We start from the raw sequence: 15936 nt of genomic DNA on the forward strand, positions 1-15936 counted from the left end.
ATCCTATCAGTCAACAAGTTATCATTCCACATAATATGATTCAGCCATTGGTGGTCATCTACATGTTATACATGCAAAAGTGCCCCCATTTTTAAACCCTCCTTGCCTTTTGCATACATCAGCTTTCCCTCCACTTCCTAAAACGTATTTTACCGATTAACACCGACAGACCAAAGCATAATAGATCAGCACCAATGAGCCAGTCTGAATAATCAAAACTGCAGCTCAAGAATTCCAAATGCCCATTTTGTGTTCCATGGACTTAACTCCGACTCAAGATACTGTGGCACGATGGAGTCTGGCGTGCGGTGAAGGCACACGGAATTTGTCTGAAAATGCTGTGGTTACTTACACCACGAGAGCTAAAAGGCAATCTCAGCACTAGCCACACATTCTGACCAAAGTATTTTTGGCAGACACCTTTGTTATTCTGTGTGTTATTTACCAAAGTTCTGAAGTTGGAACAAGATGACTTTAAGATGTCTACCTCCATCTTATGTGAAACGGAATGGTCTTTATTGATCCATTTTAACTTCTACAGTACATTCAGCATCCCCTTCCACATTAAACACTTCCTCATGGTTAGGTATGATTGATATACATAAAATAGCAGGAACTGGAAGATCCGGGTTGATAACAATGTAAGTTGTGAAGCATCACGGGTTATTAAATGGCTGAAGCCTCCACGCTAGACTCTCACCTGGAAAGCCGAGTTTAGGCCATTATTGTCTGCAATGTTCTCTCCAAGGGTCTGACGTCCATCCAGCTGCTCTCCATTCACAGCGAATGTGCCGTATTGCTTCTGCACGCAGGCAGTACGCCTCCAAAATGCTCGCACGCTGCCATTACTCCACCATGGCTCTAGGTTTCCCTCAGCATTGTACTGTCGACCTGGCAAATTAAAGGCAAAACGGAGAAACCGAGATGTTGCTGCAAAATGGGAAAGTGTGGAAACATAGCTCTGGCGTTGCACATTAATATGACGTTTGGAGGTATGACAGCAGTCCTGGGTCTAAGGACACTGGAACTGGAAACCAGGATCTCAGTGGTGGGTTCAAATCTGGCTGAAGCCAGCAGGAGTAAGCATTCTGGGGCTAGTCTTTCGCAAATTGCCATGCTGCTATCAGACCGTTTGTGAAAACCCAGCCCGCTCATCAATGACCTTCATTGGATCGACAATGTGCCAGACCGGCTTGGTCTAATCTATACGTGATGCCAATCCCTAAATACCCAAATTGTGGTTAAATAATAATCTTTCGAGTGCACTGTAAAAAACATAGACGGGAGAGTAACAGCAGATAATCAATTAATCAAACAAAGTCTTACCTTTATCATCAAAGGCATGGGTCAGCTCATGACCCATGACCATCCCGATGCCACCAAAGTTTAGCGATCTGGGTCAAAAATGCATCAGAGGGTCACACATTCGCACCACATAAAATATACCTGCACATCGCTGTCTACCTGACTTATTTCCATTCATTATTTGTTTCCAATCTTATTTATTCAACACTCTAATACATATCCAATTTTATCCCTTCTCCGTGAGTGAAGGTCTGTATATACAGCTCCCAAGAGGCAGTACAGTAATTTGATTTGAGTTTGCCCTCTCCATATAATGTGACATAATAATATTGTGTATATAATAATATTATTAAGCAAATAATGATGTAATTATGCATAAATGTTGACTCGATATTAATAAATTAAATAAATAAAATTTTAACCTATGCAAAAGTAACTTTTAAAATGGCATGTACAGCATACTTAGGAAAGCCCCTGCTGAAGAATGGTGGTTGCAGGATGCCGGCAGGAAACACTATGTTGTTGCTGGTTGAGGAATAGTAGGCGTTAACCGTGGTTGGAGTCATGCTCCACCTGAGGGCGATCGCACGAGGAAACAAATGAATTTTGACCTCGGCTCAAACAACAAAATTAAAAATATTTTCCAGTGATCCAAGGTTTATGGAGGAGCTTGTACATGTGTTACATGTAGGAGAAGGCCATTGGGAGATATTAATGTACTTTTACATCAATGACAAGAAACACACAAACTCAAACTCCACTTATTACCGTATTTTCTTTCGCACCATCTCACATTCTCTCACACTCAGACTCAGACTATCTCTGTCTCTGTCTCTGTCTCTCACACTGTTGCTGTTTGTCTGTCACCAAAAGGCATAAAAGGCTTGCAATCCACAAGTTAGCCACCAGGGGACACCCAGACATGGCATTCAAGAAGTGGGGGAACAAAACAAAACAAAAGCAGAACTTTCTTTAATTGACAAAAAGTATATGAAGAAATAGTTGCCTTCTGGAGAAAAACAGGAATGACCACACGGTGGTCACAAACTGCGACAAAATCTGGTAACGGGCCGATTGGGAAACACGCATTTTAAAGCACCCTTAAAAGATGAACAGCACAATTGGGAAACACATTTAATGTGCTATTAAAAGATTAACTTGACACCTCTGACCTACGACACCACGGTTATATCAGCGTGAGGTAGTTCATCACACGGTCACGGATTGTTTAACCCCAATGTGGGGCCGTTCAAAAATTACGAAACGCTATTTTCTTAGGGAGCCTATTATTCAACTTTGATTAGATTTTTTGGGGTCCCTCATCAAGAATAACACTCGACCCAAACAAAGCCAATGGAAATCTGACAAAACAAACCAGGGCAGTGTTTAATCAGCAGAGACCAACAGACCTGATATTTTAGACCCACCACAAAACCAATAATGGTTCCATATTATTTCGTCTGTGTGCCATGCCATAGCAGGTGGAGTTAAGCGACAAATGTGGGTGGAGTCCGACAGCTATCTGACCAATGGGTGGGTGCACATTTCAAAGATGACCCAACAAGAACCAAAAAAACAACAACGATGAGGAGCTCTTGTAGACCTGCAGCACGTCGCAGGTAAAGATGGATAAATTAACTAAATATGAATGCAAAGTCTTGAATTACAAATTAGAATGCTAAGCAGGTGCACAAAATGGCTAATTGAATTTATTTTGCACATTACCAATGGCATGCATGGTACCATGTGTCACGTAAGCTTGTAAGTACTGTGTATGTGGCCAGGTGTAAGCATGGTGGGGTAAATTGCGGTGATGAAGGACAAAAAAAATAATGCCAGGATAAGGCTTGTTCAATATCAGTGCTCAAATCAACTCGACCTTTTGGCACCTGCAATTAATTAATGGGCTCAAACCCTCTCGATAAAGCTCCGTTTCTGATGCAAAAGTATTCTCACTGTTAGCACTTGATGTTTGTTTTATTACTTGGCCAAAGAAAATAATTTTTTTGACAAGTATGTTGATCACTGGTTTGTGTGTGTTTGTTTGTGTGTTCGCTCACTTATACTTGCCTACAGGTCACAATTTGAAACTGATAATCACAAAACTTTGGTCGGACAAAGTTTCGGTCCATCACGCAACTTTTGGAGTTTTTGGTCCGACAAAATTCTATATATTTTTCAGGCCAAAAGGTCAACATAGGCCAAAGGTCAACCACTTTTTTCAAATTTCTAAAATCCTCAATTTTCATCCAATTGACTTGAAATTTGAATACAATTCCCATATCGGCTAACTAAATTCAATCACCAACTATTTGAGATCAACATAGGCCAAAAGATCAACATAGGCCAAAGGTCAACCACTTTTTTTCGAATTTCTAAAATCCTCAATATTCATCCGATTGACTTAAACTTTGAACATTATTTGCATATCAGGTCACTGAATTCAAGGACTAATTATTTTTGAGGTTAAAAGGATGCTCTACTGAGTGCCATTCTACTTTATTCTGTTTTGCCAAGTGTTACGGGGTCCTCACCGATCTCCTGGTTTCGGTAAACCTCCGAACCCCGAGAGGAACCCCGGCAGAAAAATATGTTACCCTGTGTTGAAAATCAATAGTGAAACCACTCCACTGATTATAAATGAACAAACTTGTATTATAAATCACACACAGGTATCACGGTATAACAGATAGCCATTAAGAGTGCACTCTATATATATCTTATATAAAGTCAAGCAACTCACTGCTCTGCCAGCAAATGAATGGACACTCCTCAATGTCTCTATGACTTTTCCCAAGGCGAATGGGATTCGCTCCAGCGGTCGATGGAACAAAATCCGGTCGAAGCCCGAATCTCGCTCTCCGGCCGATATCCGAAGCGTGTACAGTGGGCAAGGGTGCTCTTCCCGCCAAACTGTACAACGGCGCCCTCCAGAGGCGCACCTTCACCGCTCCCTCAGCAAACCGCAACATAATTGGAGACGAAGCGGTTTCACCCACTCATCCCCGACAGACGGTAGGATGTTTGGGGTGAAGATGACACGAAGCAAACGTTCACAGGTGCCCGAAGCACGGGGTTCAAAATGGCCGACGGCTCTGGCTTGAGCCGATGCGACGAGGCAAGGATTCGTCAGAATCTCAGCGCCCCAAATCTGTGTACGCAGATTTCTCCACTCCAGCGAATATTCTTATCGCCGGATGTCCCTTCCAGGAACTCAAAATCCCCTCGCGGCTGTCGGTAAACCTGGCTCGTTACCGAGCGCTGACGTCACCGTCCTCTCCAACTTGGTTCGCCCTGCTTCTTCTTTTTTTCACCTCATTGTCTTCTTTCCGGTTCGGTGTCCGGTATCATTTAAAGTTAGCCTTTTTAACTTTAAATAACCGTTCGTGAATAATAAGCCTTTTGAAGATAAATAATAATGCATAATATCAGAGACACGTCCAGTGGGTGAAAACCACAATAACGGAAGTTACGAATCCGTAACACTTCCCCCCCTCAAGAAAGAAAGTTTGAACGTATTGAAAACTTTCTTTGTAGGCCAAACTCTTTACACAAACCAAAGTAAGCTCACCCCCAAATCATCAATTCCTGTGAGCAACAACAATCCATAGTTCCCAAAAATAAAGCAACAACATTTTACACAACCCACAGAGATTTCCAAAGTTAATTCACTCTGGACAAAGCATCAGCAACGACATTGTCCCTGCCCTTTACGTGCTCAATTTCCAAGTTGAACTCCTTCAAAGCCAAACTCCATCTCATCACCCTCTGATATTTTTTTACTTTTAGTTTTTCTTGAATGAAGGTTAAGGGGTTGATCAAATATCCAAAGTCAAGCCAAGCCCATCGATAGCACCTTTTCCCGGGAGGCCGAGCTGAGTATCCACTACATGGACGCCTTAAGGAACGTGGAGTTCACGGTTAGTCCGTGTAGGAAAGTTCACTACATGGACGCCTTTAGGAACGTGGCGTTCACGGTTAATCCGTGTAGGAATCTTGTCTCGGCTGCTCCGCAGCATTCAGTGCTTCCATTCTTTCTAACTTTCCTAATAATCACGGTTGGACCACTTGCCACTGTAGCCACGTGAATAACGGTCTCCTTCTCGGCCACGACTCTGATAATCCTTCCTTCGGGAGCTGCCGTAACTCTGGGAGCCTCCATAATAATATCGATTGCAGCCACCACCAACACTACTCCTCTATTGTCCTCTTCTGTAGCCCCCACGACACCTATGAAATGCCTTCCCTACTGTTATGGTCCGACCCTCCAAATCCTTGCCATTCCATTTCTTCTCTGCCTCTTTGGCGTCCTTTGTGCTTGCAAACGTGACAAAGCCGAACCCTCTTGACTTTTGCGTTTCCCTGTCTTTTACCAACCGCACTTCCAAAAGCGGTCCATATTTGTTGAAGACAGAGGTCAGAACTTCTTCCTTTGTTTTGAAGTTCAGTCCCCCTACAAATAACTTGCTACTTTTGTCGCCATCCCTAACTGGTGTGGTGGTATTTTCCCTGCTGGGCTTTTTAACAACCATCGGGTTACCATAAACTTGACCACCGGCCAAATCATTCCCGATAACAACAGATACTCCCTCTACAGGAAGAGTGGCTTGTAAACCTACGGTGACCGGTCCTGACACCAAATCAGACTCCAAATGGATGACATGAAGTGGAGCTCTAACACCGCCACCAATCCCCTGTAAACGAACACTATCACCAGTTGCCGTCTCCTCTGACACTGGCAAAGTGCCTTCAAGCATCAAAGACTGATGTGCTCCTGTGTCCCTCAAGACCCTAACCGGTTTCTGGTTAGTCGAGTCTCCATCCAAGGACACAAACCCCTCGGAAATAAATGGTTGGTAACCCTTTTGAGGGCGATTTCTCACAATGGCCATCGCATTTGGAGTCGTACTAGTCGAACTCCACTCCTGATTTTCCTTTCCCAGAGCATAACAGTTGGACATCAAGTGTCCAGGTTTATGGCAAAAGGTGCAAGTAGGCCCGGAGGAGAACCTCGTGGTCTGCCAAGGCATGGGGGCGGCGGTCTGCCTCGAGCCCCCCGGACGATAGGTCTGTCTTGGAACCGCAGTCTTCTGATTTCTAGAAGTTGTGGTATCAGAGTGGTCCTCATTTTCATCTCGAGGCCGCCCCCCTGAATCTTCGTTCTCCGCACCAGATGTATCATAACTCTCCGTGCGAACTCTAGGTGGGAAGGTAGGTTTATGGAACCTCATCCTGTGTGTTAAGGCATAGTCATCCGCCATGGTTGCTGCCTCATACAACTTTGGTACTTTCCTTTCCTCCAGATGTACTTTAATGTCCTCATGGACACACTGTTGGAATTCCTCCACCAGGATCAATTGTCGCAATAGTTCGAAGTCTTTCCCGACTTCTTTTGAATCACACCACCGATCAAACATGGTTTCCTTCATTCGGGCAAACTCCACATGGGTCTCATTCTCCCTCTTCCTGGCGTTCTGGAATTTTTGCCGGTAAGCTTCAGGGACCAATTCATAGGCTTCGAGAATGGTTTTCTTTACTATCTCATAATCTGCACATTGCTCAATCGGTAAAGCCGAATAAATATCTTGAGCTTTACCCACCAGAACACTTTGTACTAATATGGTCCAGGACTCCTCCGGCCATTTTAGCATTTGAGCCACTTTCTCAAAGTGTAAAAAAAAACTTGGCTACCTCCTTTTCATTGAAGGGTGGAACCAGCCTCACATGTCTGCCAACATCCCAGGTGTTTTGACTAGTTGTCGAACCAGTCGGCATGGGTGGTACCTCTCCCCGTTTTCTCATTAAATCCAGCTCTTTGACTTTAATTTCCTGCTGACGCGCCAATTCACGGTCCTTTAACTCCCTTTCGGCTCTTCTCTCCTCTGCTTCGAGTTCTCTTGCAGCTCTCATTTCCTCTGCTTTTTTGTCTTCTAACCTTTCCTGGAGTTCTCTTTCCTGTGCTTTTAACCTTTCCTGAAGTTCTCTTTCCACTCTCCTTTCCTCTGCTTTTAACCTTTCCTGGAGTTCTCTTTCCATTCTCCTTTCCTCTGCTTTTTTCTCTTCTAACCTTTCCTGGCTCTTCAATTGCATCTCCGTTTTTTGGAGCTCCACACTTTCTTGTTCTTCTGGTAACCAATCCAAGGCTCCCTCTCTCCATGTTCCTAGTTCCACCATAGATTCTATCACCACTATCTGCATCTCTGTTTTCTTCATTTTAGTTCGGACCTCCAAGCTAAAATGTTTGCCCAATATCAAGAGTTCCGATTTTAGTAACGCTCGGAACTGTGCCTCATTAGGGGGTCGCTGTAAACTTCTCTCCGTCAAACTCCATGGTGACTATCCGTTAACACCTGTTAACCTTCACACAAGAAATTAAAAAAAAAAAATTGTTTTGAAAAATTTGGGAATGTTGGAAAAATATTCCAAAATTGGAAAATTTGGGAATGCTCGGGAATTCTATCCCGGACTAAATTTAAGGAATTTTATATCCCGGATGAAGACCCAATTGTCAATAATTGTCAATTGGAGTCAATTGGACGAGCCCCCAATTTCTGTTACGGGGTCCTCACCGATCTCCTGGTCTCGGTAAACCTCGGAACCCCGAGAGGAACCCCAGCAGAAACATATGTTACCCTGTGTTGAAAATCAATAGTGAAACCACTCCACTGATTATAAATGAACAAACTTGTATTATAAATCACACACAGGTATCACGGTACAACAGATGGCCATTAAGAGTGCACTCTATAATATATATATATATCTTATTTAAAGTCAAGCAACTCACTGCTCTGCCAGCAAATGAATGGACACTCCTCAATGTCTCTATGACTTTTCCCAAGGCGAATGGGATTCGCCCCAGCGGTCGATGGAACGAAATCAGGTCGAAGCCCGAATCTCGCTCTCCGGCCGATATCCGAAGCGTGTACAGTGGGCAAGGGTGCTCTTCCCGCCAAACTGTACAACGGCGCCCTCCAGAGGCGCACCTTCACCGCTCCCTCAGCAAACCGCAACGTAATTGGAGACGAAGCGGTTTCACCCACTCATCCCCGACAGACGGTAGGATGTTGGGGGTGAAGATGACACGAAGCAAACGTTCACAGGTGTCCGAAGCACGGTGTTCAAAATGGCCGACGGCTCTGGCTTGAGCCGATGCGACGAGGCAAGGATTCGTCGGAATCTCAGCACCCCAAATCTGTCTATGCAGATTTCTCCACTCCAGCGAATATTCTTATCGCCGGATGTCCCTTCCAGGAACTCAAAATCCCCTCGCGGCTGTCGGTAAACCTGGCTTGTTACCGAGCGCTGACATCACCGTCCTCGCCAACTTGGTTCACCCTGCTTCTTCTTTTTTTCACCTCATTGTCTTCTTTCCGGTTCGGTGTCCGGTATCATTTAAAGTTAGCCTTTTTAACTTTAAATAACCGTTCGTGAATAATAAGCCTTTTGAAGATAAATAATAATGCATAATATCAGAGACCACAGTGGGTGAAAACCACAATAACGGAAGTTACGAATCTGTAACGCAAGTGTCGCTCTAAGAGTGATTTTTCATTTTTTTTGTCAGCCATTTTGTTCTTTTTGAAAGGGTTGGGAGGTCAGGATGAGGAAGCCTTCATGCAATTCACTTGTGAATGAAGATACCCATGACAACTATATTGAAGACCCGATGCTGTGTGGTGGGGTTCCCCATCTCGGTCTCTTCCCTCTTGGTCTCATCCTTCCTCAGTCTCATCCTTCCTTGATGGGATAGAGTCGGCAAAATTCAGCAATCTGCAAGGCAAGAACAGGGTGCCAGGCCGTGTCCCAAACACATGTCGATCGGCACAACTCCAGGCGCCCCCAGCGTGGCCCTCTGCCCCAACAAAGCTGCTGCTCAGGCGCAGTAGTCACTCCCATTGAAGTTGTTTTATTCGGCGTGGTCCTGGATCCCACGGAACTCGGTCCCATGCAGGCAGAACTTGGCAAAAAGGGAGTTGCCAAAGTTCGGTTTTCGTTCTCAGCATGATGGGGTCAGTAAAACCCAATAAGCCGCAAGGCCAATCCCAATCACATGTCCATCAGCGAGACTCCGGGTGCCGCATGTGTGGCCCTCTGCTTCTTCAAAGCTGCCGTTCTCGGCTCGGTTCTCACTCCCATTGAAGGCGTCGTATTCGGTGTGGTCCTCAATCCCGCAAAACCCGGCTTCCCTCGTCCCCAACAGGTGGAACTTTGCAAGAGGGAGTTTGTCAAATCTCGGGCCTTCAATCCAAGCAGCACGGGGGTCCCGTCAAGTCCCACCAAGCTGCAGGGCCAGGCCGCGTCGCAAACACATGTCGAACGGCGTGATACCAGGCTCCTCGTGTGCATTTCGTCCCATCAAAGCTGCCATTTTCAGCTCGGCCTTCACTGCCTTCTAAACTGATGTATTTGACGTGGCCTCAGTCCTTTCCATCCCAGGCAAGACGGAGGCGGCAAATCACGCCACCTCCCCCATGCTTGTGTGTGTGTATTTACAGTTCCTCATATTGCGTGATAATTTATTTGATAATAACATGCTCGTCATATCAGACAAGAAGAAACTTGAAGGCTACAGTAAATCTATCCTCCGTTGTTTAACCAAGATTTGTTGGTGACAGACTAAATAATAAAACAATGTAGGCCCAGCAAGAAAATAAAGCGTTGAGGTGGCTTACTCATGTTTGAGCTGTCCAATGTGGATTTGATTCCTGACCCGGTGATTAAAAACTGTCCTCCTGGGGCTTCCCATCAATGACTGCACAACTTCGTCTCATAGTTATTCTCTGGTGGATGTTAAAAGTCAAAGCACCATATGTAAGTGTCGACTATTGTGTGATGGTACTATGGCCAAAGAACAAGATAAGTTATTGTCATGACATATGTAGAGAGGGGGGAGGAGGTTGATAGGGAGGTGGGGAGGAAGAGTGAGGTTGATAGGGAGGTGGGGAGGGGGAGTGAGGTTGATAGGGAGGTGGGGATGGGGGAGGCAGGTTGATAGGGAGGTGGGAAGGGGGGAGGCAGGTTGATAGGGAGGTGGGGAGGGGTGAGGGAGGTTGATAGGGAGGTGGGGATGGGGGGAGAGAGGTTGATAGGGAGGTGGGGAGAGGGGAGGGAGGTTGATAGGGAGGTGGGGAGAGGGGAGGAGGTTGATAGGGAGGTGGGTAGGGGGGGGGAGGGAGTTTTTTTTTTTTTTTTTTTTTTTTTTTTTTGTATGCTGAATCGATTCTCGTGAAAGAGCTAACATTTATTTCACTAACAAAACAACCAGACAAACAAAATATACAAAAAGAGGGAGCGGAAGACAAGATGGGGAGAGAAGGGGAAGCACACAACCACAACATTTGAGAGCAGGGAGAAGTGTGGGAGGGAGAGGGCTTGGGGGGAGGAGGCATGGGAAGGGGGGGGAGAGGTATAAAACACAAGGGGACCGAAATTAGCGGGGGTAGAAAAGATCAAGGTTTTGGATGGGGGAGGATAAGAGATGGTGGTGAACAGCTGTTTTAAAGACCTGGAGGGTGGAGTGGAATTGAAGAGAGTGAGGGAGTTTGTTCCAGAGGCGGGAGAAAAGAGGAATGAAGGAGTGAAGGTGAGCAGAAAGTCTTGATTTTGGCAGTTTAACCATAAGAGGGTTGCAGGCAGATCTTGTGCGACCTGTAGGAATATTTGGGGGACAGAGCCCAGAGAGAGCTGGGGGGAGCAAGGCCAGAGAGGAGTCGGTAGAAGACGGAAAGACCACCAACCTGCCTGCGGTGAGTGAGTGGAAGGCCCTTGGAGTTAGCTTCATCGCGGGAGATTCCAATGATTCTGAACGCTTTGGTTTCAACAGCGTGAAGACGAGCTAGGTGTGAGGCAGGAGCACCAGACCAGAGGGGAGAGCAGTATTCCATAGAGCTGCGGATGAAAGCCTTGTATGTGGTGAGGAGCTCAGGTGTGCCAAGGAAGGACTTCGCACGACGGAGGATGCCCAGTCGGCGACTGGCTTTGGAGGCCAGATTTGAAATGTGGTTTTCCCAGGAAAGATCGTGGCAAATAGTGAGACCCAAAAGCTTGAGTGACAGAACTTCTTGGAGAGGATTATTCAGAAAGTGGATGGGAGGGTTGTCCAGTCGGTCTTTTCGGAGAGACATCGTAAGAGTGAGATTTATCAGGATTGAAAGACATGTTCCATTTGGATGCCCAGTCCGTGATTTTGTCCAGGTCTGCAGAGAGTGAGGAGGCTGCAGACTGCCGATCTGAGGGATGAGGAATGGAGCGACAGAGAGTAGAGTCGTCAGCAAAGAGATAGAGAGGATTTTCAAGAGAGTCAGAGAGATCATTGATGAAGACCAGAAAAAGCACAGGGCCCAGAACACTACCTTGGGGAACTCCAGCCTGAAGAGGAAGAGGAGATGAGAGAAACCCATTCAGGGCCTCACGTTGACTATGACCAGAGAGGAAGTCCGCCAGCCATGCGTGGAGATTTCCATGGATACCAAAGGAGGAGAGTTTGGTGAGCAGAGCAGGGTGCCAGACCGTATCGAAGGCACGTGAAATGTCAAGGGAGACAGCTCTAATTTCCTGTTTGGCGTTGAGGACCTCCATCCATTGTTCAGAAAGCAGAAGCAGCATGTCCAGAGTAGAGTGACCAGGTCTGAAACCCAATTGATGATCAGAGATCAAGCCATTGGAGAAGAGGAAAGATTTCATATCTGAAGCAATGATGGATTCCATGACTTTGCTGATAATTGGGAGAAGGCTGATTGGTCTGTAGTTGCTAGGATCTGTTTTTGCACCTTTTTTGTGCAAAGCGGTGATGTTGGCTGATTTCCAAGCAGATGGCAGATGGCCTTGAGCAAAAGAGAGGGTGAAGAGAACAGAAAGAGGGAGTGAAAGAGCGGAAGAACATGATTTTAGGACCCGTGGGCTGATGCCGTCAGGACCAGTTGCAGAATCAGAGTCGAGGGTTGACAGAAACTTTTCCACCTTGTCAGGAGGAAAGGACACAGAGTCCAGGAGCAGCTGGGTACGACTGGGTACGGTGGGTACAGAGAGGGATGGGTTTGGGACACAAGATTGAGAGGCAAACACAGAGTTGAGGCATTCAGCTTTTTCACGTGCGGAGTCAGCCGTTAAGCCATTTGAGGTGAGGGAGGGGATGGAGGGGGAACAAACGCCAGAAACAGATTTGACCAGACGCCACCAGGATTTGCAAGAGGGAGACAGATAAGAGAGTTCAGTCTTGAGAACGGTGAGATATTGTTTCCTGGCTCTCCTGAGGGTGGACACACACTTGTTTCGGGCTTTGTGAAAGGAAATGAGATTTCCTTCCGTTGGATTTGCTTTCCAGGAGACGAAAGCAAGTTGTTTCAGGGCAACAGCCTCACCACAAGATTCCATGTACCATGGACGGGAGGAAGGGTATGACAACTGAAGACGAGATGGGATAAATCTGTGCATGAGAGAGAGCAATTTACTTTGAAAGAATTCCCAGGATGAGTTGATGTCAGAGGCGGTAGAGATGGGAGACCAGTCCAGATGATTGATGGCTGCTTGAAGACCGTGCCAGTTGGCCTGAGTGAAATGCCAGACTCGCCGACGCTGAGGAGGCTCTCTGAGAATGGTCAGAGAGATGTCCACTTTGACAAGCACATGATCAGATGAGCCGATTGGAGCAGAAGAAGAGCAGCAGACATTTTCAGGGAAGTTAGTCATAACCAAGTCCAGAAGAGAAGATGCTCCGTTGATAGGGAGATGGGGAGGGGGGAGGGAGGTTGATAGGGAGTTGGGGAGGAGGGAGGCAGGTTGATAGGGAGGTGGGGAGGGGGGAGAGAGGTTGATAGGGAGGTGGGGAGGAGGGAGGAAGGTTGATATGGGGTGGGGAGGGGGAGAGGGAAGTTTATAGGGAGGTGGGAATGGGGGAGGGAGGTTGATAGGGAGGTGAGGATGGGGGAGGCAGGTTGATAGGGAGGTGGGGAGGAGGGAGGAAGGTTGATAGGGGGTGGGGAGGGGGAGAGGGAAGTTTATAGGGAGGTGGGGATGGGGGAGGGAGGTTGATAGGGAGGTGGGGAGGAGGGGGGGAGGTTGATAGGGAGGTGGGGGAGGGGGAGTGTTGACAGGAACATAACCATGCTCCCAGAAATGATGCAAAACCACAGCTAGTTCCTGCCTTTGAACGAACAACAGCACAAGGTTGGTGGGTTAGAGCAAATAACACAACTTTAGAGGATATACAGTAAGTGCCTTTCAGTTTGCACATGCTGGGCTTACTCATTTCTCACATTTTGTTGTCTTTGGGCTTCCGGAGTTGCCTTGCCATGGTGCGTGATGAGAAGTTGAGGAAGTTGAGGGCGTTTTCAAAGTATCGATTGCTGCTCACCTCAAGCTGTCACACATCAAAAATGAAGAATTAGTCTTGTTCATGAAGGCTAGAGTCCATCTGTGTCAGTGGAGAGGTGGAACAATGGATTGACATGACGTTGACATTTCAGGTGTTAACCCTAACTCTAACCCCAAACCTATTAACTCCGTTGTTCAACCAAAGGATTAATGGACCAAACGTCACCTTCTTGCTTCCCTTGGCGGATAGCATACCTTGATGAACATCCTCTTGATACCTCCCATTGCAACACATTAAAGGGGAACCCAAACACTCACACCATCTCGACGCTAATCTATCCCTTGATGCCATACAAAATAGATATGATGTGTCTTTCTCCGATTTCCGATTTATAAAGTCGGTAATTTTGCGATTGAAAGTCGAAATATTCTTTTTATTCACGCTTAGCAGTGACGTCACTCTCAGAAGCCGCCCGCCATATCGTACTGTCTACAGGTTACATCGCGGTACGATTTAACTCAAACAGTGAATATCTTTCGATTTTCCACAAATATGACTTGTCGATGCGTCCTTGGTAGTTGCAGTAATACAAACCGAGATGGTTTCATGCTACACCAATGGCTGATAGATCCTAAGTTTGCCAGAAATTGTACGAAGTTTGTCCGAAATACCCAAGTGTGGATCGGGCCTCCAAGATGTTCGTCTTTGTGCTCGGAACATTTTACAGAGCACTGTTATGAAACAACAGAGATGGCCAGATCAATCTTGTGGTTGGTTATCCGCAATGATTGAGAGAGGATACCATCCTCATGATTAAGTGGAAGAAACAGCCGTCGCTCGAAACAGTAAGACCATCTCTACCCAGCCACCAGCACATACACACAGGCGATTTAAGCAGTGAATCAAACACCTGTGTTGGCCTGTCGGCGACTGATCTCACCTTGTCAACACTCCACCCTTCTCCCCACCACTGGGGTGGGACATCGACATGGCAGGGACACTGCACCGACTCAGCACAGACGCAGCACGGACGCAACACGGACGAAACACGGACGCTGCACGGACACTGCACGGACACTGCACGGACACTGCACCGACAATCCGACACGACAGTGGGAAATGACACAGCACAACCACAGACACAAATGGCGTCCCGGAAAAGTATGAAACGACACGATCCTGTAACATACAGGACACCGGGTCAGCCCATGGGGTGACAAAGCATTCGTCGCCCATTTTGTCGGCGGTGTCCGAGTGTGCCTGGGCAGTGTCCGTGCTGCGTTTGTGCTGTGTTGTGTCCATGTCATGTCAGTGCCTGTACCATGTCCGTGCCGTGTCATGCCATATTTCTTCTGGAGTAATAGAACTGATTTATCAATTAATACAAAAGCCTTTATTAACCGTCAATTGAACAGAAAAACAAAACCTGCCAATCTGTAGTGAACATGTGATCGACGTTTTCATCTTCACTAACACTTCCATTGTCGCCATCTTTGTCTGAATCGCTCGCATAAGACACAAAACGATACGGCTGCATAATTCCCCCGGAAGCATTTCCATCACTAATTTTGTCTCCAATCCTATAGTTTGTCCAACATCCCACTGATCAGTTTCAACATACGGAGAACCTTCAGAGTTGCTCATGATGGTGGAATCAGCATCGGACTCCGGGCTCGAAATACACTCCATGCAAGCTGCCGTTTGGATCAGGGTGAGCGTTCTCAGTGTGAGATCACTGGCGAAAATCGAAAATCTATATTTATGGCTTTTTTCGGCAATTATTGATTGGCAAAAAAAAAATTCCCCTCAAATTAGATTGATTTTCAATTGTTTTCAGAATTTTTTCTTTTTGTGTTTTGGTTCCCCTTTAAGTCAGAGCCAGGGACGTTGAAATATAAACCTTGCATGTCACCTAAGTCTGCTTGACCACACACCAGAATATCTCCCCCCCCCCCCGCCTTCCCATGCCCCCTCCCCCCAAGCCCTCTCCCTCCCACAGATCTTCCGTTGTCCCTGTTCTCTGCTGTTGTACTTGTGTGCTTCCCTCTCTCTCCCCATCTTGGCTCCCGCTCCCTTTATTGTACGTTTGGTGTGTCCGCTTGTCCTTTTTTTGTGATTGATGTCAGCTCTTTCACGAGCCTCGATCTTGTATACAAAAATAAATAAATAAATAATGGAGCGAGAGTTGGAAGGCAAGTCATGCATTACCTCGTCGTACACTTCATTCAGCTTGGTCTTGTCCAGGATGAAGTCAGGATAGCCAATCATATCGTAAAGGGACATTGCCTAAAGAATGAAGGACAAACAAAACAGTT

The 15936-nt window shown here is 46.4% G+C and overlaps 1 protein-coding gene across 1 annotated transcript in view; it reads right to left on the minus strand.

Annotated features, from left to right (window-relative positions):
* Nucleotides 1-15936, minus strand: part of LOC137424530 (endothelin-converting enzyme 1) — an 88092-nt gene that overhangs the window by 2260 nt on the left and 69896 nt on the right. The window contains exons 12-16 of the mRNA XM_068112069.2: nucleotides 15830-15907; nucleotides 13563-13666; nucleotides 1768-1878; nucleotides 1327-1394; nucleotides 701-891 (exon numbers count right to left, since the gene is read on the minus strand). Coding sequence (XP_067968170.2) covers nucleotides 701-891; nucleotides 1327-1394; nucleotides 1768-1878; nucleotides 13563-13666; nucleotides 15830-15907 — 552 coding nt within the window. The remainder of the gene's footprint in view (nucleotides 1-700; nucleotides 892-1326; nucleotides 1395-1767; nucleotides 1879-13562; nucleotides 13667-15829; nucleotides 15908-15936) is intronic.

This window comes from Myxine glutinosa, chromosome 4 (assembly GCF_964187855.1).
Source record: "Myxine glutinosa chromosome 4, kmMyxGlut1.1, whole genome shotgun sequence".
In the NCBI taxonomy this organism is placed as follows: Eukaryota; Metazoa; Chordata; class Myxini; order Myxiniformes; family Myxinidae; genus Myxine; species Myxine glutinosa.